This window comes from Ascidiella aspersa, chromosome 8 (assembly GCF_963924565.1).
Source record: "Ascidiella aspersa chromosome 8, kaAscAspe10.2, whole genome shotgun sequence".
Classification (NCBI taxonomy): domain Eukaryota; kingdom Metazoa; phylum Chordata; class Ascidiacea; order Phlebobranchia; family Ascidiidae; genus Ascidiella; species Ascidiella aspersa.
This window is the reverse complement of record NC_139454.1, coordinates 16,166,048-16,190,219: the sequence shown is the minus strand read 5'-3', so window position 1 is coordinate 16,190,219 and position 24,172 is coordinate 16,166,048. Positions and strand designations below refer to the sequence as shown.

The following is a 24,172-nucleotide window of genomic DNA, read 5'->3' as shown; positions in this document are numbered from 1 at the left end:
ACATCACAGCCTTACAACTGTGGAGTCAATGCCCTCACAACACGTTTGTCAAAATCAGCTTGTGTCGAGCACGAGCAATTTGTTTTGTGCCAAATGCGAAAAGCCTCCTGAATTAAGGTTTAGCCTATATTCAACCAAATAAAACTCATTTTTTCGCGCTTCAAGCGACCTACAATACCCTTCGCCATTTTAATGTTGGCTCAGTGATGCCTGCGACACCTGTTGTCCTGTTAATGAACCGAAGTGCAGCCTACGAAGTATCGTCGCTCGGCAAGAGGTGTCTTCGACACTCGAGTTCAGGAAGTTGTTCCCTTTACGCTTTGTTTCTGTTGTACTGAAGCACAACGCCTGAAGTCTCGTTTCACAACGCATCGTGCAGGGTTCCGCTTAATTTCCTGCAGCAGCAAGTTTTTCGTTGCACTCTGTTCTACGCTCTGACCCGAGGCTTAATTTATTTGATCTGTCCTACTGTTTTCTCTGTTGTTACCTGAAGTACAGAACATTGCGCATACACCATGGATCCCATTATTGTTGCATGACAAGCGCTAAACCGATTGTACGTAGACGTCGAAAGCGAGATGAAACAAGCCGAAGGTCGCTCTACAGTCATCTCGTTATTACCGGATGTCAACGCCCAATACCTTCACCTTATGTCTCTATGCGGCAATATCCTGGACAACCAAGTCGTTCCAAGATCCAGCTCTACAAAAGCACAGTGCATTATTGGCTACACTGAATTTCAAAAGCACGTTCAAGAGTGGTTCGATCGCGTGAGAAGTTCTTCCGCAGGCCCGTTGCATACGCCGTTGCTTGACATCCCCGCTGACGATGCAGCTCGTCGTTCAGTCAGAGGAAGTATTACGACTGTAGCAACCTCTAGGCCAGTGTTTCTCAACCTTTTCACCCCAGGGCGCACTTGTAAACCTTTCAAAACCTGGCGGCGCACCTAACGAGCGAGTCGACTGCAAACTTTGTTTGGATATTTTGTTTTTTGCTGGCAGTTTTTATTACATCAGGTCCCTAGTTTTATTATCTATAAAGAAGCTTGCGGAGTCGGTTAAAAATAACCCGACTCCAACTCCCGAGTCCGACTCCGGCTAAATGTGCGATTTCGCCATATTCTGAGTCCGGCGGCCACCCTACGGACTTTATTTCACCCATTTACGTAACTAAATTAAAATGGATTTTCAACTATCCGCTCATAGGGGTGTCATATATCTCATCCACCCACAAACCATTGCTGGAATATCCACGATATGCTATTCCGCCTTTTCAATTTGCAGTTGGCGGCATTATCAGGCTTAAAATTGGTACTCCGCACGTCGGACGGGACTCGGGCAGTCCGACTTCAGCAAAACAAATTAACTGCGGTACCTCGAGTCCCAAATCTGACTGCGACTCCACAGCCCTGCTATTAAATTCGATGTGCTCAATAAGACAAGCCTAAAGAAAAATAAAATAAAATAGGGCTTTCGTGTTGAAAATTATGAAAACACACGGTATGTTTAGTTAGTGTTCAAAGGAAACACAAAATAAGCCCCCAAAGCAAAAACATCTAACTCGGAATAAATTCAAAACTTAACGGAATAAGTCCTAAATGGACAAAATAACGATAAAAACTGTAAACAGGGTATGGGACGGTTAAAAGACATCTTCTTGGCATCGGCCGATTTGGTGTCGACGTTTGGGTACCCTAGTTTAAAAGGCGTCGTAAGGGCGCCGCTGTCTTGACACTGGATTGTTTGCCTCTGTTTGGGATTAGGCGCGAGTAATGGATAGAATTAGAATTAGTCAGTGGTTCAAATTAATAGGGGCGTTAGTGTTAAAGTTATGGGGTGGGGTTTGGGGTTAAGTAAAAGGTTGTAAAAGCTGTATTCATGCAATTTAGGCCTTATTCAGACGAATTTAGGTCTTATTTTGATTTAAACATTATTACGAGTATTAGGTATAAGTTCTATTTTGGTCTTATTTCGAACTGTTTTTAATGCCGAAGCTGATGTTGTTTTAATTGCAGTCTTATGGCAGAAGCCCCGCTAGATATGTTGCAATAGTTCCTCTTTCTTTGTTAGCGAAGAGCCAACATCACCCACCGGGACTTCAATAAGGGCTACGTATCCAATCATATTGCTCAGTGTTTATTCACAGAAAATAGTGACTAGAGTTTATTTACAGACATAGTCCTTTATTAAAAAATATAAATCTGAATGGTCATTTTTGATGGAGGAATCATCTCCAAACAGCCTAATTTAACTTTCCCTCTACTATTTTTTAAGAAAAGCTTTAATTTTATCTGTGGATTTTTTAGTTTGATACCGCATTGACAATTTTAACTATTACTATTCAAATGTTGGAATATGTCATTTAAGTTTTTATTAACTATTCAAATGTTGGAAAATGTCATTGAAATTTTTAACTTTCAATTCCAAAATTGACCAACGCCATAATAAAACCCAATATATTTTTGGTATAAGATCTAAGTGGCCTAAATAATCTTGATCCGCAGGAAATTGGTATCGATTAGGCGCCGCCACTGCCTTATTATGGCCATGTTTATTGTTAAAAGGCGGCGTTTGTAGACGATAGGGGCTTGGGTTTGTTATCTATTGGTCCTCTTTCGATCTTATTTCGAACTGTGTTATATTCCGACCTGCGACGAGGACGAATCGAATTGCGGCTCTAGCCGTCGAAGAGGGGTCTCTCGGTGCGATTATTCGGACTCCATAAACTCGATTAACCCTCCACTGTCAAGAAAAGAAGGAGCTGCGCAGTCAAATTGCGGTTCAACCCGCCGAAGAGGCCTCTCGCAACGCAACTTTTCGGGTTCTATAACTCCGCTTCTTCCTGGTATCGAGCTTCCGAACATTTCATCTTCTTCTACTCCCAGATTGAGCGGTCCGGCTAGTCTTACCCATGTTCCCCGTTCATCTCTTTCCGCTTCCGCTGCAATTGCGACGTCAGGACAGTCGACAGTTCCGGTTTTCTCTACGAGCCACGTACCGGATTTCCGCAACGTGACCCAACTCTCGACCAGATTTCATCCCAGTGTCGACACTTTTCGTTATAGTCCCCGAATGAACCACGACAACTTCAAGCCCCCATGGAGAGCTTGTACAATACAGATTCACACCCACATGATCCAGCTAATCATTGTTGCAGAGGTGAAGTGGGCGAACGCTTTTTACCGAAGTTGGAGCTTCATCAATCAATAAACCATACATATGGGCAGCAAGGTCGATTCGTTTGACTTGAAGCTCAACTACCTTCTGCAGCAATGCCAAAAACATGTTTGCGATAAGGTAAAGCATCATGCTGTAAACCGGAACCCGCAGGATGCCTTCGAAAGTACTCTACAAGATTTATACAACCGCTACGGGCAGCCACACATAGTAGCTCGTCGCTGTGAAAGCCTTCTAAACGAACAACGAAAGCTACCTGCTAACGACGCCGAAGGTCTGGAGAAATTCGCCGTCCTTCTAACCAACTGCTGCGCCGCTCTTGAGCAAATACGCGGCGCCTCTACAGTCGATTCTGTTGGCTTTATAACGGCCATAGCGGCAAAATTGCCAACTAAATTGAAGGAGCGTTGGGTGACCTTTTCTCTACAAGTACAAAATACACCCAGTCGAGTTGCAGCGTTTTCAGACTTTTCGGAATTCGTCAACCTCCAGAGTAAGGAGGCCAACTCAACTTATGGAAGAAGTCTTTTTCATTTGGCGGATCAATGCAACAAAGATGTCGCCCCGCATGGCAACAAAGCTGCCACATCCAAGTATAAGCGACAATCTGCTACAACTTACACCACCGTCGTCGCACCAACTTCTACTGAGCACGAGTCTGTTCGACAATGTCCGCTTTGTGAAAAATCCCATCGCCTGGAGAACTGCGAAGAATTTCGTCGAAAAGCCATCTCCGACCGAGAAGAGTACTTGCGAACTGCATTTCGCTGCTACAGATGCTTGCGCCACGGCCATACTGTTCGAAACTGCCGCAGTGACGTCACTTCCAGTCAAAGTGGCTGTAAAAGCCGTTTTCATCATTTTTTGTTGCATTTCGTCAAGACTGAACGTCCCAATATCACAGAAAAAAAACGCAGCTCGTCAAAGCTCTGCACGAAGTAACTGCTTACATTTTTTATCGAAGGATGCGGATACGAAGCAACTTTCTGCTTATCTAGACATGGTTCCAATATGCGTTCGCTATGAAGAAAAATAAGTTCAAACCTATTCTTTATCGAAGGATGCGGATACGAAGCAACTTTCTGCTTATCTAGACATGGTTCCAATATGCGTTCGCTATGAAGAAAAAGAAGTTCAAACCTATGCGCTGTTAGACTCCGGTTCTAACACGACGTTTTGCCAACGAAAGTTGGCCAGCTTACTGAACGCTACATCTACTGAAAGGTCAACAAGCATCCATCTAAGCACGTTGGGTTCCGAAAAGCGGAAAGTCAATACAGCGTCAGTATCGCTATCAATACGCCCCTTGGAAGGCAGTGGGGAGATCTTTTTACCAGATGTGTTGCTCATTGACCAAATATCCGCAAAGCCAACTGTCGCCCCACCTCAATACGAATTGGATCGACATGAATCCGCGGTGTTAATTTGCCACGCATTACTGGCGGGTCGGCAATGCTACTGATCGGTAACGACAACGCCCTTGCTGATCGTTGCCTGGAGAGTCGTTTCGCACCAAACCCTTGTCATCTTCCAGACTACTCCTTCGCCACACGAAACCGATGTAACGCACATGGATTCTCTAATGCGCTGGATAAACAACCATACGGAAGCGGCGGAATTCGGTTTACAGTATTCCAGAGAAGACGTTGTAGCTTACAACACGATGTCTAGACTGGTGGAACTTATAAACGGCCATTCCCAGCTCCCTCTTCCATGCAAGAACGACTCTGCAATCCTCCCCGACAGTATACAGATGGCACGTCGACGTTTAACAAGTTTAAAGAAACGCTTATCAAACGACGCACGCTTCGCCAACAATATATCGAACAAATAAAGTGTCTAATCGGTAAATGATATGCAGAAGAAGTACCCTTCGATCAAATTGAAACAACAAGTCGCACTTGGTATTTACCGCACCATCCAGTCATAAATCTACGGAAGCCGGACAAGGTTCGAGTCGTCTTCGACTGCGCTGCAAGATGCCAGGGAATCGCCATCAACGATATGCTATAATGAAGGGTCCGGATTTAGTGAACTCACTGGTTGGTGTACTGATGAGATTTCGGAAAGGCCGAATTGCAATAGTGGCAGACATAGAGACCATGTTTCATCAAGTTCTCGTCGCGCCTCGAGACCGTGACGCTCTGCGGTTCCTTTGGTGGCCAGGAGGAGATATGTCCAAAACGCCCTCCCCACATCGCATGACCGTCCATATTTTCGGCGCCCGGTCTTCTCCCAGCTGTGCAACACTTTGCTTGCGCCAAACCGCCAAACAGTTCGGCAAATTATTTCACCCTGGAGTTGCGCAAACCGTATGGAAGGGTTTTTACGTAGACGACTGCCTTGCCACAACAAACGGCTCGACTACAGGAGTCCAACTAGTGAAAGACTTACGAAAGCTACTTGCTAAAGGCGAATTTAAACTGACAAAATGGTTGTCAACAAGTGACGACGTCATGAAAAAACTGGAAGTAAAACTGGACGAAGCAACGCAGCAGCGTGTATTGGGAATAATATGGAACGTAAAGGACGATGAGTTCCAGTTCGAAATCAGCTTCCCCAAAAAACCTCTAACACGCCGTGTCATGTTGTCCATCACGAACTCCTTATTTGACCCGTTGGGGTTCGTTGCGCTGGTCATCCTCGAAGCAAGGCTAATCTACAGAGACCTGTTCCAAAAGAAGGTTGATAACAGACTCTGACGAACAGCGATGGAACACATGGCGCCACAGCTTACGTCATCTTCATGACGTAAGGGTTCCTCGTTGCTATGAACCATAGAATATCCGTCCATGGACAGGAACACAACTTCACTTTTTCGCCGACGCTTCCAATTCTGCACGTGGCGCAGCCTGCTACTTACGGAAGTTTAATGAACAAGGTGACGTCAAATGTTCACTAGTTATGGGAAAGTCCTTGCTGCCAGGCGCAGGAAAACACACTATTCCAAGATTAGAATTAGAGGCTGCACTGGACGCCGTGAAGCTATCCCGCCGTATCAAGGAAGAATTGGAAATCCACGATTGTCCATGTATTTGTTGGACAGATTCTTCCATCGTTCTACAATCGGTAAGAGCAAAAACCAAGAATTTTCCGACATTTGCACGAAATCGTCTGTCGCAAATCATCGAACATACAAAATCCTACGACTGGATGCACGTCCCAACCGAATTAAATCCGGCCGATCAAGGTTCACGAGGAATGTGCGCACAAGCTCTGCTAAAGTCTGGTATGTGGTTCAACGGTCCGCCCTTCCTACAGCTTTCTCCCGACAACTGGCCGAACCGCTTTTCCCAACTGCCGAACGCTTCCCCGCAATATGAAGGCTTCAACCTCGATAAGACACCAAAGCAAGTGTTTCTGTGTACATCCGACAGCTACCGATCCGGCTACCGATCGCATAATTTTATACTTTTCTTTCCTCTACCGCCTGAAGGTTGCCGCAGCGTGGTTCTGACGAGTCAAGTCATTTCTATTGTCCCGAAAACGAAACGAACCCGAAGCCATACATGATTGCTCACCCCTTCCTGTTGAAGAGTTACAGAGAGAAGAAGAAGCTCTAGTCAAAAATGTACAACGGGAAAGCTTCCCGCAGTGGATGAAGTCAGCGGTACCAAGACGAATTGGAAAGCCCTCGCCTCTCTACAAACTTATCCCAAAATTGGGGAACGGGGTATTACGCGTTGGAGGAAGGCTGCAAAAGGCACAAATTCCATTCGATTCAAAACACTCCGCAATTCTACAACAGGTCTCGCGCCTCACATACTTAATCATCGACCACACGCATCGAAACATAACCGGTCACTCTGGCGTCAATCACACACTGAAAGCTCTGTGTCAAGAATATTGGATCTTGAACGCCAGAGTAGAAGTCAGTCGCGTCATACGCGAGTGTTTGTTTGCATGAGAAGAGGTGCCAAACCAGGGGAGCAGTTAATGGCCGACTTACCCACTGCTAGACTTCAAATCAGACAGCCACCTTTCTACTATACCGGAGTAGACTACTTCGGACCGTTCAAAGTTAAACATCGAAAAAGTACTTTGAAACGATATGGTTGTATCTTTACATGCATGACCACTCGTGCGATACATTTGGAAGTCGCCCTAGACCTCACTACGGACTCTCTTATTAACGCGATGAGACGCTTCATTTCCAGACGAGGTCCAGGTCACCAACATATATTCCGATAACGGAACTAACCTGGTGGGAGGAGAAAGAGAACTGCGTGAAGCAATACGAAAATGGAATCTGGTTCACGTACAGACCTTCTTCAGGCAATGTGAGATTAATTGGCACTTCAATCCTCCGAGTGCTAGTCATTTTGGAGGCGCTTGGGAGCGTATGTTTCGATCGGTACGCCGAGTTCTATTGGCGGTGGTGTCCGACAAGCAACTTTACGACGACGCAATACACACACTGTTCATAGAAGTTAAAGATGTCGTGAACTCCCGCCCATTGACGAAAGTTCCATTGGAAGCCGGAGAAGACCTATCTCTTCTTACTCCAAATCACTTGCTGAAGATTAACCCTGCGATCGGCCTTCCGCCGCTCGTCACCCATGCAAGCGACTGCTACAGCCGACAACGCTACCGACTTGTACAGTACGTCGCCGACGCATTTTGGAGGCGCTGGGTGATCGAGTATCCGCGTACTATAATTGCGAGAGGAAAGTGGCTCGACAGAAACGAAAACTTGCGACAGAACGACATCGTTCTAATAATGGACCACTCCACTCCTCGTGGTCGTTGGCCTTTGGGCCGTACCGTTAAATTGCACCCGGACAAACACGGAGTTGTCCGCAGCGTTGATGTTACCACATCTGGATCAACGTTGACACGACCAATCGCAAAACTTTGCGTCATCCTTCCAGCAGCCGCAGACGATGACCAGTGACAATGATCGGCAACGGTGATCCCCGATGTACATCCCTGATCCCCCGATGTCCATCCATGCTACTCCAAGAGTAGCAAATCTCTACGCTACCTCCGTAGCAACGAACATTACACTAGCCGAGAGTGAACATTACACTAGCCGCGAGTGGGCCAATTTAGTTGCTATATAAAGCTTTTGTTTTGCGGTGCTTGGTGCAGTCATCACCAGCATTGTACGTTCTCTATTGTCCTTGTAGACGCAAGCAATAATAGCAAGAAGTGCTGAGTATTGCAAAGCTTGATTTCTACAATACGTTATAAAAAACGTGTGAATAACGACGCCTAGGTTATTTCAATAAATTTTTTTCTAACAGGTCAAAATTTTGTCAAAATAAATTATTTGTAGGTCAAATTTGTCAAAATATTAATTTTTTAGGTCAAAATTTTTCAATTTTTAGGTTAAAAATGTTTGCTCTACTGATAAAAATTACGTCCCATCTCTTATAAGTGATGCTGAATGTGCTTCTCAGTCACATCGACTGAAGATGATACAAGCTCGTATCGAAACGTCTTAATCAAGATGCTGTCGATCTACTCGACCTATTTGGCTTTGCAATTTATTATCACGGGTTGCATATGCTTTTTGAAAGGAGATCTAATGAAATATCGATACATTTCTCAGCCTCCATTGTTCGTAAACATGCGAGATGCATTTGTATTATCAACCAATTAGAGATTTATTATACAATTGTACTTGTTGCTTAAGAAAATTATTAAAAGCCGCGGAACACAATCTGCCGTTGGGCAAAAGCTTATATTCTGCTTTGCACAATGGGCCAAAAAGCGCGGATCTATTTTATATGGTAAAACCTACCATTTTGACATTAACAATGGGCATTATTTTGAGGTTTTACTACTCGGTTGAAAGAAAGCCAAAAAATAAAAATATTCTTATGGAAATAACTTGCGATTTAAACTAAGTTTTGTTAAATAAAATGTATTTTAATTCAAATTATATAATTTGTACTAAAGTTGTCAAACATTCACAGTAATTCTAACTCTATAATCTAATTTTCAAAAGCTAAAATAAATCTAGTTTTCCAAGTCTATTCCAGGTAGATTGGTAATGTGTCCGTGGTTTCGCATGGGTTGTTGATAGAGTTGCGTCAATTGCCAGGACTATCCTAAAAAAATATTTTGAAATGACCACGTTGGGCGGTAAAACGTAAGCACAGCTCTTAAAATGTTTTCAACAAAATTAAAAAATAGTTTGGCCCACTGTAAAGAGACTTTTATTTAAGGGTTGAAAAATCTTTGGAATGTCTTGGATTTCTTAATGTCGCTTCTCATCAGGATTGCAGGCCCTCCGTGTAAATTGAATGCCGCGATAATTTCGCCACATACTACATCCTTTGAATAAATTATGACAAATAATTATAATGAGTTTTATATTGCGCTTTGGGCCTGTAAATTCTTAATCCTGTTCATGCTACGAAATGGCAATCTGTTCAAACAACGCATCGTTCTAAGATAGAAAATATCTCTCATACAAAGAAAAAATTGCCTGTAAAACTGTGCGGTCAAATTTAAACAAAGTCTGTTGTCACAAAAACATATATTTTTTTATATAGCATTACGCTTTTTCAATGTACAGTCTTAATAATATTCGATATACAAATATTACACGCTATTGTCTTCAAACAAAGATCTTTAATGCAGCCTTTTTTTAAATGTGCGTGAACAATTAAAAGCGTTGTTTTTCAGCACAGTTTGTTTATTAGAAAAAGCCGTTGAAGTATTTATATTTACTGTAATCCTATTTGAAAACAAATATTTATATTTTGTAAAAACAAAACCAACACTTAACCGCCGGTGTCGGTACTTTTGCATGCCTAAGCGATATTTCTAAGTGGACGCCTTGTTTTATGGATAAAAACTTGTTATTTTAACAAAAAGTTGAATTAGATGATATGTTTATTTGCCGTTGAACTGCGTTACTGCAGTGACCTTTGAAGTTTCCTGATACATTGCTTCAGGTTGCTTACAGCAGAATAATCTCCTCAGAACGTTTGTAGTGGCTCTCCTCATTTTACTAAATAAACAAGTGTGAATTTTACAGCAATAAGCGTAGAAAAGTATTATTATAACTTCTCGTATTTTTTACAAACACATTTACATTATTTCCAATCGTTTTAGGATTTAAATAACTTCCTTGGACTTGGTTAAATGTTATTCGGGTCATAGTTACAGTGTCGCAGACAGATCGGGACACGATCCCAAATGCAGCTGCTAAGGATAGGAATGACTTTTCTTTCTCGAGCAAGACGTTTATTGGACAGAACGATAATAATCAGTATACGGCAAATAACCATGCACACCAAGTGCTCGCATAAGGCTACAGCTTGTCTCTAACCAACGAGATTGCAAACTGTGCGTCCGATTCTCTCGGTAGCCACCCGAAGAAATGATCATCAAAACGACATCACGCAATAGCAAACGAAATCGACACAAAGATATCACGGAGCGCTGAGAAAACGGAGGCTACGAAACTCACACAAAGTTCTATCCCTGAGGGGAAACCGTGGCGGCGGGTAGCCGACTCGAACGGCAGTTCCCGCAGCCTAACAAATTAGTTATGCTTCAAAAAGTCTGCAATAATTAAAATTTGTGACATACAGTTTTCACCCTAATTTAGGAATTTTAATTATTGCAGACTTTTTTTGGTACCAATGCCTATAGGCCAGCGCTTCCGCGGCGCACTGGTGCGCCATGAAAGTTTGCCAGGTGCGCCGCGAGCAAAAGGAAAAATATTGTGATATTTTACTTTCCTATTAGGCTTAGCTTATTGATTCCACATTACTTTTAAGTAGAAAACACAATAATACCTTCAAAGCAACATCATCTAAATCAGATAATCTATAATACCATAGTACTATTAAGACCACCGACATAATAACGCCAACTTCGTAGTAATAACCACGACAGAATAAGATCTAAAATAGTCTACATAAGATCCTAAACATGTCGAAATAAGTCCAAAATTAATCGGAAAAATACTTAAATGGACAACATTAAGTCCTACACTGTAGGGAAAGGGTATGGGATGATTGGGGGACAGCTGTCTGGCATTGGCCGTTTGCTGTCGACATTTGGCGGACGATGTTTTGGCCCTGGATTTTTTGCCCCTGTTTGGGCTTATGAGCGGGTAGTTTGTGGTGTTAGCAATTGGGTTAGGGTTGAAAATATTAGGGGAGTTGGTGATAGTTCTTGGTGGGGCTTGGGGTTAGATAAGAGTAGGCATTATTTTGGTAATTTAGGTCTGATTTCGATTTTGGCATTATTACGACTATTCCTATTTTCGCCTTTTTTCTCACTGTCTTTCATTCCGAAGTTGCTGTTGTTCTTATTTTGGTTTCAAGGCTAGTAGAGTCCCCTTAAAGATATGCAACTACAAAGCCTATATAACAAAAAATTGCAAGCAATTTTAAAGAAATACCGGTACACATCAAAAATTTCGCACTCGCTTCGCTCGCAAGCTGCGCCGCGACGTTTTCAAATGTCTCTAAGGTGCGCCACCTAGTAAAAAAGGTTAAGAAACACTTCCCTAGGCTATGTGATTTGTGTGCACTATAGGGGGAATTACCAGTGTTGTAAACAAGTCATTTTAAAATGACTTAAGTCCTAGTCAAGTTATTTGTAAAATAACTTAAGTCCAAGTCAAGTCTTTTCGAATAAATAACAAGTCAAGTCCCAGTCCAAGTCATCAGTTGCGCAAGTCAAGTCCCAGTCAAGTCATAATTAGAGCAAGTCAATTTCAAGTCATGTCCTTGTCATAAAAACGAAACGTTAAACTATTAGAATTTTTAAACTCGCATGATTATTAACAATAACTGAACTAAAAAATAAGGAAAATGGAATATATAGCAAGAAATTTGTTTTTCGTGCAAAAATTTGACGAATAGCTCAATTTTATAAAAAAAACATACTTAAAAAAATGCTTTATTTCAACCAAAGTCATTTGTTCAAAAAACTTAAGTCAAGTCAAGTCATTTGTCCGAAAGACTTAAGTCAAGTCAAGTCATTTTGCCCAAATGACTTAAGTCAAGTCAAGTCATTGACTTAAGTCATTACAACACTGGGAATTACTAATATCTGTATTTTCAATTTACATGGGGCCTATCAGTAATTCGGAAGAAGCCATACTTTAAATCAGGAATCGTGGTGTCTTAGAACATATATACCCAGCTCTTTTTTATTTCAGGTTTTCAAAATATCCCACCTGGATGCTAGATTGTAGAAAATCGGGTTGAGACATTCCGTTATTCGCAGACACATATAAGAGACAACTCCGAAAACCCAATGAAACTGACGATCAGCGTGGCTTTTAGCAGGCGCTGCAGTGGCGTATATATTATAAGCTGTAAAGCAAACAAACGTATTTAAGGTGTTATATGGATAGACCAGAACTTCGTTTTTTTCTTCTCGTGCAATTGTCATTAAAACGTCGCAACAAACCGAATCCCCGTGGTTGTCAATCTTTTCCGACCGCATAACAACTTTGCCCAAATTTATGCTTATTAAAGCCGTAAATCGCAGATTTTAGACTACAAGGTTGATCGATTCAATTATTATTTATTGATGCAAAAACGGAAAATAAAAAAATATACTGCAGACACAATAAGGTTACACGACTTCAGCATGTATCAGTTTATGTTATACTATCCAATCTGTTTTTTGTTTTTTTTGTTCTTTAACCAGAGTTCGCACAAATATCGCGTCACTTTTTTAGATGTAATTTAAATTCTTTATTTACTTAACAATAATATATCAATAATACTACAGCATACCTGTAATAGGAATATATCCGATCATATATGAACCTACGATGAGAGACAATTGCAATACTGCTTGATTTTCTTTGCTTTGTCGTTGGACTTCTGCTACATTGGGTTCACCATGAGTTTTACCTTTTTTTTCATATAAATTACAAAATAAGTACAATGTGTGAGAAGTAAAAAAAAACATGCCAGGATGTATTTAGAAAAAAACACGTACCTACAATAATTATCATAATTTGTTAAATTCGAGGTAAACCATGGTTTGGTAAATATGAAAAGTTTTTTATGGATTTATTCGCACGTTTTTGTCCGATGTTCTTATTAAAGTTCACTTTGTAGCGTAACCAAGCTTTATGATTGTTCGACTTCTGTAAATTTTACTTTATTTTGTAGTCAATTAACTAAATGTCATGTTTTTTAGATCAAGGAAAAATATTCCATGGAAAATATGATCAATAAAACGTTAAAGATGCATTTCTTAAAACATATTTCAAATGCATCGTTAAAACCGCCATTTTAAGCGCTCGAGGAAATCAATTACATAATACGAAGAAATATTTATAATCGTATGACGATAATAGTTAACGAATGAGAGTACTTGAATATTTCCCATCAAATACAAACTTTATGTCTTCCACGTAAGTTAGAGATCATTTATTACCGTTAGTAGCTTTACAAACCTTGGATTCTTTCTCTTCGTCTCATAAAAATGACAGCAGCTACTGCAGCGGAGCAACAGGTTATCACCACAAAAGGCATATAGAAAAATATGCTGTAGCCAATATATGTATACGCTCGAAACTGGTGGAGCCTTATAAAAAGTAAAACAAATACAAGTTAGCGAATTGTAGGTTTTGAAATACATTAAAATACAAGGCGTTGTTGGTAAGGTATTTTCAAAGGAATTGTTTGGCTTGTATCCACATAAGTCTAGTGATATGTCCAACGTGATACCCTATCCAGACAACATGTTAGCAATCAGCGTTATCACTAGGGCGATTATTTTTTTACTTGTCAAAAAATGTCAAAATTTTGTCAAAATTTACACGTGCGGTTTAAATTTGTCAACAGATTATTTCAAGTCACAATCCAATATAAATGCACATAAATCGTTTACACAACATTTTTTTAAATAACCAGCGTCTTGATTGTTTGTTTGTTTGTTCTTTTTGTGCATTTTGATGTCAAAATTTCTCATTTTTAAAGTAAAAAAATAATCGCCCTAGTTATCACGAATATATAAATACAAAACGAAATCAAGTAAGCATAAATCTAAACTTATAAATAAATTTTAGCTTAACTTGGATAGGCCTACAGTCTACCAGTTAATATCAAGGGTGCATGACGGCCAGGCACGTTCCACTCCTGGAATTTCCCTGTTGATTTTCATCACCCTGAAGAATAAGGCAAACGGGACAGCACCGCAACCAGTCGCAATGACCCACATTACAGCAATACTGATCTAATAAATAATACAATCTCAACTAAATATAACTAAAAAAATGAGAGAGGAAATATTAAAGCATAATCGACTATCTACCTTAGCATGAATTATCTTGACCGATTTGTAGCGATGTGGTTTTGAAACAGAAAACAGACGAAGCAATGCAAATATAACAATGTGCAAAGAGGTTGATACAGATGTTCCATTATCGCCCAACCAAAATAGCTACAAAAAAAATCACAATAAAACATAAACGCAAATCATAAATTACCTTATTTAGAAACAAACAAGTATATAATACTAAAACCAATATAGACCTATATATTATACATATATTTTTTTGTCATAAGCAATATAGGTCATGGGTTATCAAACTTAATGCCTTGTGAAAGTTTCAAGAGTCCCACAAAGCACATGGTAAATTTATTGACTAACATTAGCTGGAGAACCTACTTTATATTAAGTTCCCAAATTAATAAATATATTTACAGCTTGCGTAAAAAGTTTTCTATGAGTGGGCCTTTAATTTTAATTTAATTTTTATTTAATTTATTTGCATTTTTCAAATTGATTGAAACCTTCATTATTACAAGGAAGCATAAGATGTCACCACTCGAAAAATTGAACCATTAATACAAAATAAACCTGTTAAAATATTTATTAATTGGAAGTTGTCATTTGCCAAAATCCATTTTTCTATTCAATAAATATAATTCTACTGGGCAAGTTTACACCTAGTGTGAACTAACAAATTATTTTACAAGTTATCCGAAATATATCCCACAACAAACCAATACGTGTTACCCAATTAAAATTGCGAAACGCCATGCGCTTGATGAAAATACGCGCTCACGTATGTTTACATTTCGGACTAAGTTAAAAAGTTTTATTCGCAACAAATTTGTAAGAAACAACTAAAGCATCGTATGTTACATGTGGGGCCTCCCAAAAGGGTCAAACTAGAATACGAACACAAATGATTACTTGACGGGCAGAAAGTGTTTAGTGATTAATTATTGATCGATTACACGAACAACGTTTTAACTGCTTGTTTTTAACACTGTTAAGTTTCGTTCTTTATGTTCTCACCTTACACAGGAATTCTGATATGGTCCAGTCCATGAAACCCCAAGTGCGCCGGTACACGTAAAGTGGGGTTAGACTTGCCGAAATAAAATCAGAGACACATAGGCTCATAATCAAAAAGTTGAAAACGGATCTGTTATTAGTGCGGTATGTGTGACACAAGATTAAATACAATAATACACAACAATAACACTAATTTGAAAAAACGACCAAACCAGGGCTCGAGTCTTTACAAGGTTGACAGAGTGGCAAATACTGGGCTAGAGTGCATTTAGGAAAAGCCAATAAATTTGGTATAATAAAATTGGGTTAATTGCGCAGATAGTAACATTTTTTGTTTTGGTATGTATGCGTTATGTATAATGGTTTGACTTAACTTGCTATCTTGTGAAAACGACTTGACTTCAATAATTTTGCAAATAAATGGAACGAGACTTAGGTAATTTTAAAACTTGGGAGAAAGGTCAGTGGCTATTAAATGAACAAATGTTTACACTGTCCAACTTCGCACAAGTGGCCACTTTACTTGGAAATTCGAAACCGCTAATTAACAATAATTTTTAGTGGCGTTATTTTTGAACAAGTTAACCTCCTTGGGATTGTACTATCCACATCCCACAGGCTATATGTCGGTTTCACTTAGCTCTTAGCGGCCATGTAAAAATTGCAGTTTTATTAGTGCTGGGTAAGTTCTCTTAAATATAAAGACGACTCACCGTTTATACAATGAATCTTGAAATCAAATTCTGAAACAGACAAACCACATTTACATCTGGCGTTATTAAAATACTTACTGCAAATTTGGTGTTTTGTATATCACGTATATGGTGACAATGTTCGCAACCACTCCAAATGCGGCTGGTGGAAAAAGGACCACGGAGCTGACAATTACACCGACTTCATCGAAAGGAGGTCTGTAAGGTCTAAATAAACAAAGATCATTTTAATCAAAATTACTTGTATACTTTAAAAAAGTTTATTTTAGTTTTTATATTAACTGTTGTTGAATTTAGTATTTTGGTATTTGCTTTTTTTCGTTGTTGGTGTTAACTCAAGTTGACCTACATAACATAAGCAAGGATTGGGTAAACGCAGGCGAGCCGCATTTTGAATTCATAAGTTTAAAAAGTCGCACAAAAAAGCTCATTAGAACAGCTAAAGAACTCTGTAGATTTGTTTTTGAATCAACAACACTGCAATAAATATGCTGTTGCTGCCAGGCATCGTTTCAATTGTACAATTGTCCGGAAAATTTTTATTAAAATAACACTGCAATGTTACATCACATAGTAATTCTAGTTTAGGCGTGCCAAACTCAGTCATTATGGGCCGCATAAGATTCTCTAAGTATGACTATACGTCAGCGGGTCGCACCAACTTAAAAAAAGGTTTTGAAATTTAATTATTTTTGTTGTATCTGCACTAGCATAATTTGTGGCGTAGATGCCTACATACATTTTGGCAGCAGTGGTAAATACAAATAGCATGTATATGGGCACCCGCATGAATGCGTTCAAGCGTCAAATATCCCTAGATTTTAGGTCGTTTGAAATTTGTTTTTATTTTCGCTGCAGACGTGGAGTAGGCTAATATTGAAATAATATTGCGGTTTTCAAATAAGTATTTTAATGTTTTTAAACCCGTGTCAAACAGCAAAAAATCGACCATTTTAAATAACCAAATGTACTAGTCGCCACAGGCGCAAAAATGAAAATTTGACGCAGACCGCATGTGTGTACGAAAAACTGATATGCACCGACGTGCAAATCGATTACCTGCTTTAAAAAATATTGGTTCGAAAAATGTATCCCCATAATATATATTAATAAACAAACACTGTTCAAATATGAGGTACACCTTTATTTCGTTTCTTTAATATTACTTTAGTAATAGAACTGCCACAAATATATATGTCAAAGAATCGCAGTATGTCCTACTCTGACATAGAGAATATATAATTTTTATTTTTTTTAATTGAAAGTTTACCTCCGAGTTTAACGGATGTGGGTATTTACTTTGTTATGTTACGCTTGTATGTATTTTATTAATAACGCCAGCATTGGCCGCATAAACGTGATTTACCTAATTGTTTGAAACACACACGTCGTCGCACCCTGCATCTTGTCAAGAATTCATTTAAATTGCACAATTCGCGCACGAGTATCGCTGGTGTCAATAGGCAAATTCTCGTTATTTGTTTTATGAAGTAATTTTTTGCCATAAAGTGTAACAGTATATTTACCACCCTTAAAAATGAATAGCTTGATATACTCTGTCTGTTATGGTAATCGTTACTAACGTATATCAAGACTATAAAATAAGAAAAAAATTAACGGTTCGCGATGAAAAAGTTTGAATTAATCGCAGTCAGGCCCATATTTTTCTCAAAATAGCATCAACTGTAACTTACAACAGGTAAATATACAGGTAGAAAAAAGCATCTAGAATACCCAAATGAAAAGATACACAATTACAACTTATCTTACTCAGCAGTGGTTACAGCTGAAGAGTTATCAACAAGAGTTTCATTTGTGGCAGAAGTAATAGAACTGTCCAAAGTTGAGTGTTGTAAGTCAGGGGTGGTTTCGGTTATTTCCATTGTCACAACAGTTGCCTTAAGTTTAAAAAATTAAAGGTTAAAATTGTAGGTAACCTACCTGACCTTTCAAGTTCAAAAGTGTTTGATGTTTAAAAGACAAAATAGATTTATTTTGTTAACAACCAAAGCATTTAAACAGTTTTAGCTAATTTCGCAGGCACGGATACTTGTGTTTCTTTTTGGTTGTTAATCGTTTTGCTAGTGCGCCCCCTTTAATAATAATTATCAAGTGTTAATTATAATTATCATACCAAAATCAATTCGGTATTTTTCGAATCTATGTCAGTGAGACAACATAAAATACAAAAGTTAACTCTTATGCGCCCGAAGCGCGAAATTACTGTGTTTATTTGGTTTTAATTGGATAAACTTTAATTGGGTAAAATATAGAAGACCTAAAGCTTTGGACACACAAAAAGTTGTTCGTGCGCGATACATTAATTTCCATCGAGCTGATTTTGACAAATATGTTGTGAGGGCATTGACTTTACACTCGATAGGCAGAACAGAAACCATGTAAAAATGTCGCTTGAAGCGCAAAAATTATACATTGCGTAAATCGTGTTTCAAAGGGTGTGATGACACGCAATGCAAAAAAAAAATCCCGCAGATAAGTCTGAATTTCCCGGTGACAAAACTCGGATATTCTTTAACCATCATACCGTACTGACTAAACACAGCCGAAATCGGCCTTAACAAGTAGCAAATATTTCCTAAAACCCGAGAAACTAACAAAACACAGTAGACCAAAAGTTAGCAAATCGCAAAACCATGATTCATTTTTCTTTAGCATACTTATCTACACATGTGTAATTATTATGTAAAGAATAGGAAAGCATTAAAGAAGAATTATCAATAAACAAACGCAACATGGAACCAATAAAATCATTATAAAAAAATTTGGAATAGACCTATGGAGCTCCTAAGTATCCCCTAATAATCAAGAATCGCCATGAAACCTATAGTAATAAATTTATTTACTTTTATCGTTTTAGGTAAAGTTACTTCTGGTCAGCTATAGGTATCTAAATATGAAGTTTCATAGTTCAACCCTTTTTTTTAAATAAAGTTTTGTCTGAGCTCATTTCGCAATACTATTTTAATTTCTAACATACATGACCTTTGGTTAAAATCAACAAGACTTAAGTAAAGTAATTGTACTTATCTAATCGTAAAATGTCAACATTATTTACTAAGCAGTCAATCTTTACTATAATCGCCACCTATTGATTCTTTAACAACCCATCACATCATAAACATTCATTGTTATCAGCCAGGTTTGATCAGCAAAACGAATTAACATTTTACAATAAGTTCTGTTTACAACAAAAGCCTTTTGCAAGTTCATCAGCCGCCACCAATTAACTCACTAAGAGCGATGAGTTAGCAGTATACGTTAATGCGCCTGTTACATAACTTAAAGTGGTTTACCTGATTGTTTAACGAACGGACGACAGCATATAATCAAATATTAATGTTTTGCGTTTTTATTGCAATATGTTTACCAGAAAAATAAATGTTCGACGAACCTTTTGTGACATATAAGAACAGTAATCGGATTTTAGTAACTTCTACATAAAAAGCACATTTAAACTGCTGCATTAAAACCTTGATAATGTCTTGTGAGACAAATAATGAGACTGATATCTCCATTTTTATTAAAAAAATAGATTGTTTTGCAAGGAATTAAATATAATTTTTTTAAAGATTACGCGGAAGTATTTGACAATTTGTTTTAAGTAAAACCATACAAGCTTAGATGTTTTTTACCATTATAAAGTTCGTGACGAAGAAAACATTGAAATCTTATCAGAAATTTTGTTTTCGTCAGATTTCTTCTCTTTTAAACTATTTCCAGTACACATGTAATTGTAATTATTGATATGGTTTAACATAAATCTTATTTGCCCATTTACCTAAGAAATGCATGGGCACACAGAGCTTTTGACTATGTATTATGTAATTTATTTATGCGCGCGTTAAATCGTTTGTTTCGGAACTTATTACTTTCCAACTTCTGATCTTGTTTGGAACTATGGCGGATCCAGGAAGCAGCACAAACACATTTACACCGAACTATATTTTTGTCTAACTTAAATGCAAAAATGTTCGCGCAGACTTTTTTTTACAAATATTTGCTTAATTCAAGTGAATCGTTTCAACTGGCGTCGTATACCAGTTTTCGCTTATCCATGTGTCCAACAGCCGAGTTTCGAACAAAAATCTTTACGACATCCATATTTGCCAAATAAACTAATTGTTGCAATTGTAGTTGTAATTATACACCGGTTCGTTCGAGAACAGAACCTTTCTTAATATTATTTAACTATGTCGTCTCGTTTGGTCGTAGCTTGTGACGTCATATTTAAACACAATTAAGTTTCCCCGAAAAAATAAAAGTTAGATCCACCCCGGTTGTAAATAAACAATTAGTACCAATTCTGTCACAGTGTAAGGTCGCTAATAATAATTATCTGCAAATTCAGATTGACAGCAATACACAGAAATAGAAAAAAATAAAACACGTGTTTAACACGTCGCTGTGGTTTATACATTCGGAGATTTCTTTACTTTCGACAGCTCTTCAATTTAAAATTTTAACAGTTCAGTACATTTTTGTTGTTTCTTCTATATCTGTTAAACGGATCCTAAAACGCACTGTTCTAAAGACAAATTATAAGTTTAGTATACACGACCTCTAAAAGGTTGTGCGCCTCTACATAAAAAATTCGTAAACCCTAGGCCTATAGGCACACGAGTTGGAGCACTGGTCCATGTTACTAATCTGATGAGATAGGTCGACTGATGGTGGTAACTAACATAAGAACATGGCGATCATCACACGACGATTATGCAAAAGCATGATTGTGGTAGGGAACATCTTGGAATGTACTATAGCGTGTGAATCTGTCTGACTATTTACCGATAAATTATTCACTGAAGCGAATTAATAATTTATTGTCTTAAGAGTAACATGGACAAGATTTCAGGATTTTTTCTGATTACGTTATAATTCAACTTCAGTGAATCTTGTTTATCACATCACACAATTCGGTTTAGGTAGGTTTGAGAGTAAATGTTTTTCCGTTGGGCTGAGCAAACTAAAAAGTGTAAAGTAAAACGTTATAAAACACGTAACATATTGTGTCATAATGTGTTTCAAAAACACGAAACATAATGTGTCTCGAAAACACGAAGAATAAGGCCTATTATTATCATTAAAAAAACAACTCTATATGAAACGTATATATTTATCGTATTCAAACGGCATTTAGTGGAACATTGTTATTGTTAGTGTAGACTTTCGCACAATTTGCAAATAGGACGCCTCTTATAGGTACGCTATATGCATAGATCTGTAACGCAGCTTTATAAAGAATTTGAAAGTCAAAACGTCGAGTAGATCGACATCACTGATTAAGACGTTTCGATACAAACTTTACCTTTCATTTAATGTGATCTTCAATTATTATGTCAAGTTTGTATCGAAACGCTTGAATCAAGATGATGTCAATCTCGACCGTTTTATCTTTGAAATTCAGTAACAAGGTACATTTCACAGTTTGAATTGTGTTTCGCACAAAATAATTTAATGCTATATAGTTTGTCGCAAACGATGAGAATGCAATTAGTTATATTTATTCGTTTTATTTATGTACCAGTTTGTCGATCAATATGTTGGACAAATTAGGGAAGTTTATATGGGAGCTACAAGTTTGGGTGGGAATCCAGTTTCACTGTCAAATCGGGTTTTCGTTTCTTACTTATGTTTCGGGAAAGATAATACTTTATCACATTGTAGATATATTCCATAACATTGAAGTGTTGAATGATGTTCGTAAAACACGTTTTAAATAGGTTTTTTTTTCACCGAAACGCTGGACACAGGAAAAATATGAAGAAATGTTATTCAAAGTCCAAAATCACCATGAGTCGAAAGCTTTTGACAAAAACGACGATTTACAATTATATTGTGACTTTCTTCCTGTGCAACTTCGTATGGCGGATATGACATTTACCAAAGCCCCATTTGACCTTTTCGTTTAGGTTTAGTTCGGGTTGAAGGATTTTTCCGAAATCCCGTTCATCCGATTTCGAAAGTTTAATGCTTTGTTTGTAAAGTGAATATTGGAAATAGCAAATCGGCAGCCATTTTTATCGTAGCTCTAGGTCTAGGTAAATCAATTATAATGAAAACCTCTCTAAATTAGAAGGCGCGTCTTTCACTCGTCTGTTTGTATTCTGAGCTGCTACTTCCCGAAGATCCCAAGCCATGCCATTATGTATCTGGCGATGTAATACAGACATTTTTAATAGCATTTAAATGCTTTTACTTGTGTGGACTTATCACTTACCAAGAAACATAACACAATTATATGAACAATTATTTTGTGTTGCTTGTCTAGTTGCCTCGGTCTAATCACAATAAATAGTTCCAATTGACCATCCTAACCACTGTGACGGAGGTTTGTGACAATTTCAGCGGTGGAATAACCTAGCTGCAGCAAGCTGAACTCTAAGTCTAATCCACTGGTGACTAGTGGATGCCTGCCTGCTGTTTATGTTTACACATTGATATAAGCAGTTGGAATTAATGACTATATTTACTTTTACTTTCATAGTTAGGAACTGTGACGTAATGAATCATCAAGTACTAACAATTAGTTTTAACCGCGGGCCGCATGAGAAACCTAAAATGTTGTGGCGGGCCGGGTCAAAAATAGGATCTGAAATACAGACAATGTGACGTTCTACTCTGGCGTTATAAAACAAATAAGCTAAGATTTTGTTATTACGTTTGGAGTTGTGCGAAAATGTGCAATTCAAAGTCGAGTGTAAAAAAGGCCACAAGATGTCGCGTGAAACGCAAAAACATTGCGACTATGTTTCTTTAAAAATACAACTTTAATTTAGTTTTAGAGGAACGTGAAGCAATGAGCACAGAAAAAATTTTACATTGCTTAATATATTGGCGTTTATCTAGTTTTGGGGCCATTGACGTTAAGATTAAAATACGTGAAAATTTAGTACAAAAAAAAATTCAGTGTTTTTTCTTTTCTTTTTAAACATTTTAGTTACCGATGTGTACTTGCGGTAAAACGGGCATATTGCAAAGACGATATATATCGGAAATACACACAACATGGCATTAAATACATTAGGTTGACAAAATGTGAATCGGTATATTTCAGAGTTTGGAAAACAGTCGGTATTTTGTTCATATTTTAAAGACGAAATACTTTTCGACGCGCAAAAATACAAATATTAGGCTAAGCTTGTTAAAATTTCGTTGGAGAGAGTGCCTAAATGCAGAGGACTCTGTTTGACTGTAAAGTTGCCCAAAAATCGCGTGGAATGTTGACCAAAATAGATTAAAATCGAATTTGGCGGGTTCATGACTAGGCTTGCCATACGTCACGGTTTAGTCGGGACAGTCCCGGTTTTAAGGCCTTGTCCCGGTGTCCCAACCGGTTAACCAATTTGTCCCGGAGTTTTCAATTTGAGTTTACAAAAAAATGTAAACTCTTGAGTTCGCCATTTTAGGAATTCTCTCTTAAAACTAAGTAATACGTTTTACTTTTCATTTTTGGTTGGTGTCGAGCAATTTTTTTTAACATAAATTAACTATTTTTCCAGCGGGTGTTAATAAATGTGGTGGGTAAAGTAAATTAAATGGATATTATACGGTGGATGCTGGGAGATATATTTTTGAGAAAGGTCCAATTTTTGACAAAATTTTTTTATTAAGATGGATTTTTTATTTTAGATGTTGGGAGATAATTGTTGGTGTTCTTCTTAGGGGCCTTGAATAAGAAAAATCATAAAAAAGTGTGGTGTCATCGTATAAGCACTTTAAGCTGTATTCTCCTATAGACTGGTAGAAATCTCGAAAACAAGACTTCCTCAATTTCGTACGTAGTGTTGCGGGTTTGAATTTCAATAAGCGTTTAGAATAATATTATTTTGTTACGTATTTATATTGTTACTATAACGTAGGCTAATTATGCTTAGTTTTTACCTAAACACCGCTCCCTCCGCAAATCATGGTGAAAAGGCTGGAAATTTTTTTTTGAATAGTCTTTACAAAAAAAACTTTACAGAAAATGAATCCCTTGGGTAAATACCCTTTTGCAAAGTCATATAGGAAAGGAAAGGA

At 38.0% G+C, this 24,172-nt stretch overlaps 3 protein-coding genes across 3 annotated transcripts; 2 read left to right on the top strand and 1 right to left on the bottom strand.

Annotated features, from left to right (window-relative positions):
* The first annotated feature begins 5,188 nt into the window (after positions 1-5,188).
* LOC146136329 (uncharacterized) lies at positions 5,189-5,878 on the top strand. Its single transcript, XM_083396202.1, has one exon. The coding sequence runs from the start codon at positions 5,189-5,191 to the stop codon at positions 5,876-5,878; it is 690 nt and encodes a 229-aa protein (XP_083252328.1).
* A 202-nt stretch (positions 5,879-6,080) lies between these two features.
* On the top strand, positions 6,081-8,070 carry LOC146136328 (uncharacterized). The gene is made up of 3 exons (XM_083396201.1): positions 6,081-6,530; positions 6,925-7,069; positions 7,334-8,070. Exons 1-3 carry the CDS (start codon positions 6,081-6,083, stop codon positions 8,068-8,070), a joined length of 1,332 nt encoding a protein of 443 aa, XP_083252327.1.
* Positions 8,071-10,022: 1,952 nt separating this feature from the next.
* Positions 10,023-18,015, bottom strand: LOC146136327 (growth hormone secretagogue receptor type 1-like). Its single transcript, XM_083396200.1, has 9 exons — positions 17,903-18,015; positions 16,211-16,339; positions 15,420-15,549; positions 14,427-14,555; positions 14,209-14,348; positions 13,567-13,697; positions 12,896-13,015; positions 12,328-12,466; positions 10,023-10,140 (listed from the first exon to the last, which is right to left on the bottom strand). The coding sequence occupies exons 1-9, from the start codon at positions 18,013-18,015 to the stop codon at positions 10,023-10,025; spliced, it is 1,149 nt and encodes a 382-aa protein (XP_083252326.1).
* Positions 18,016-24,172: the final 6,157 nt, after the last annotated feature.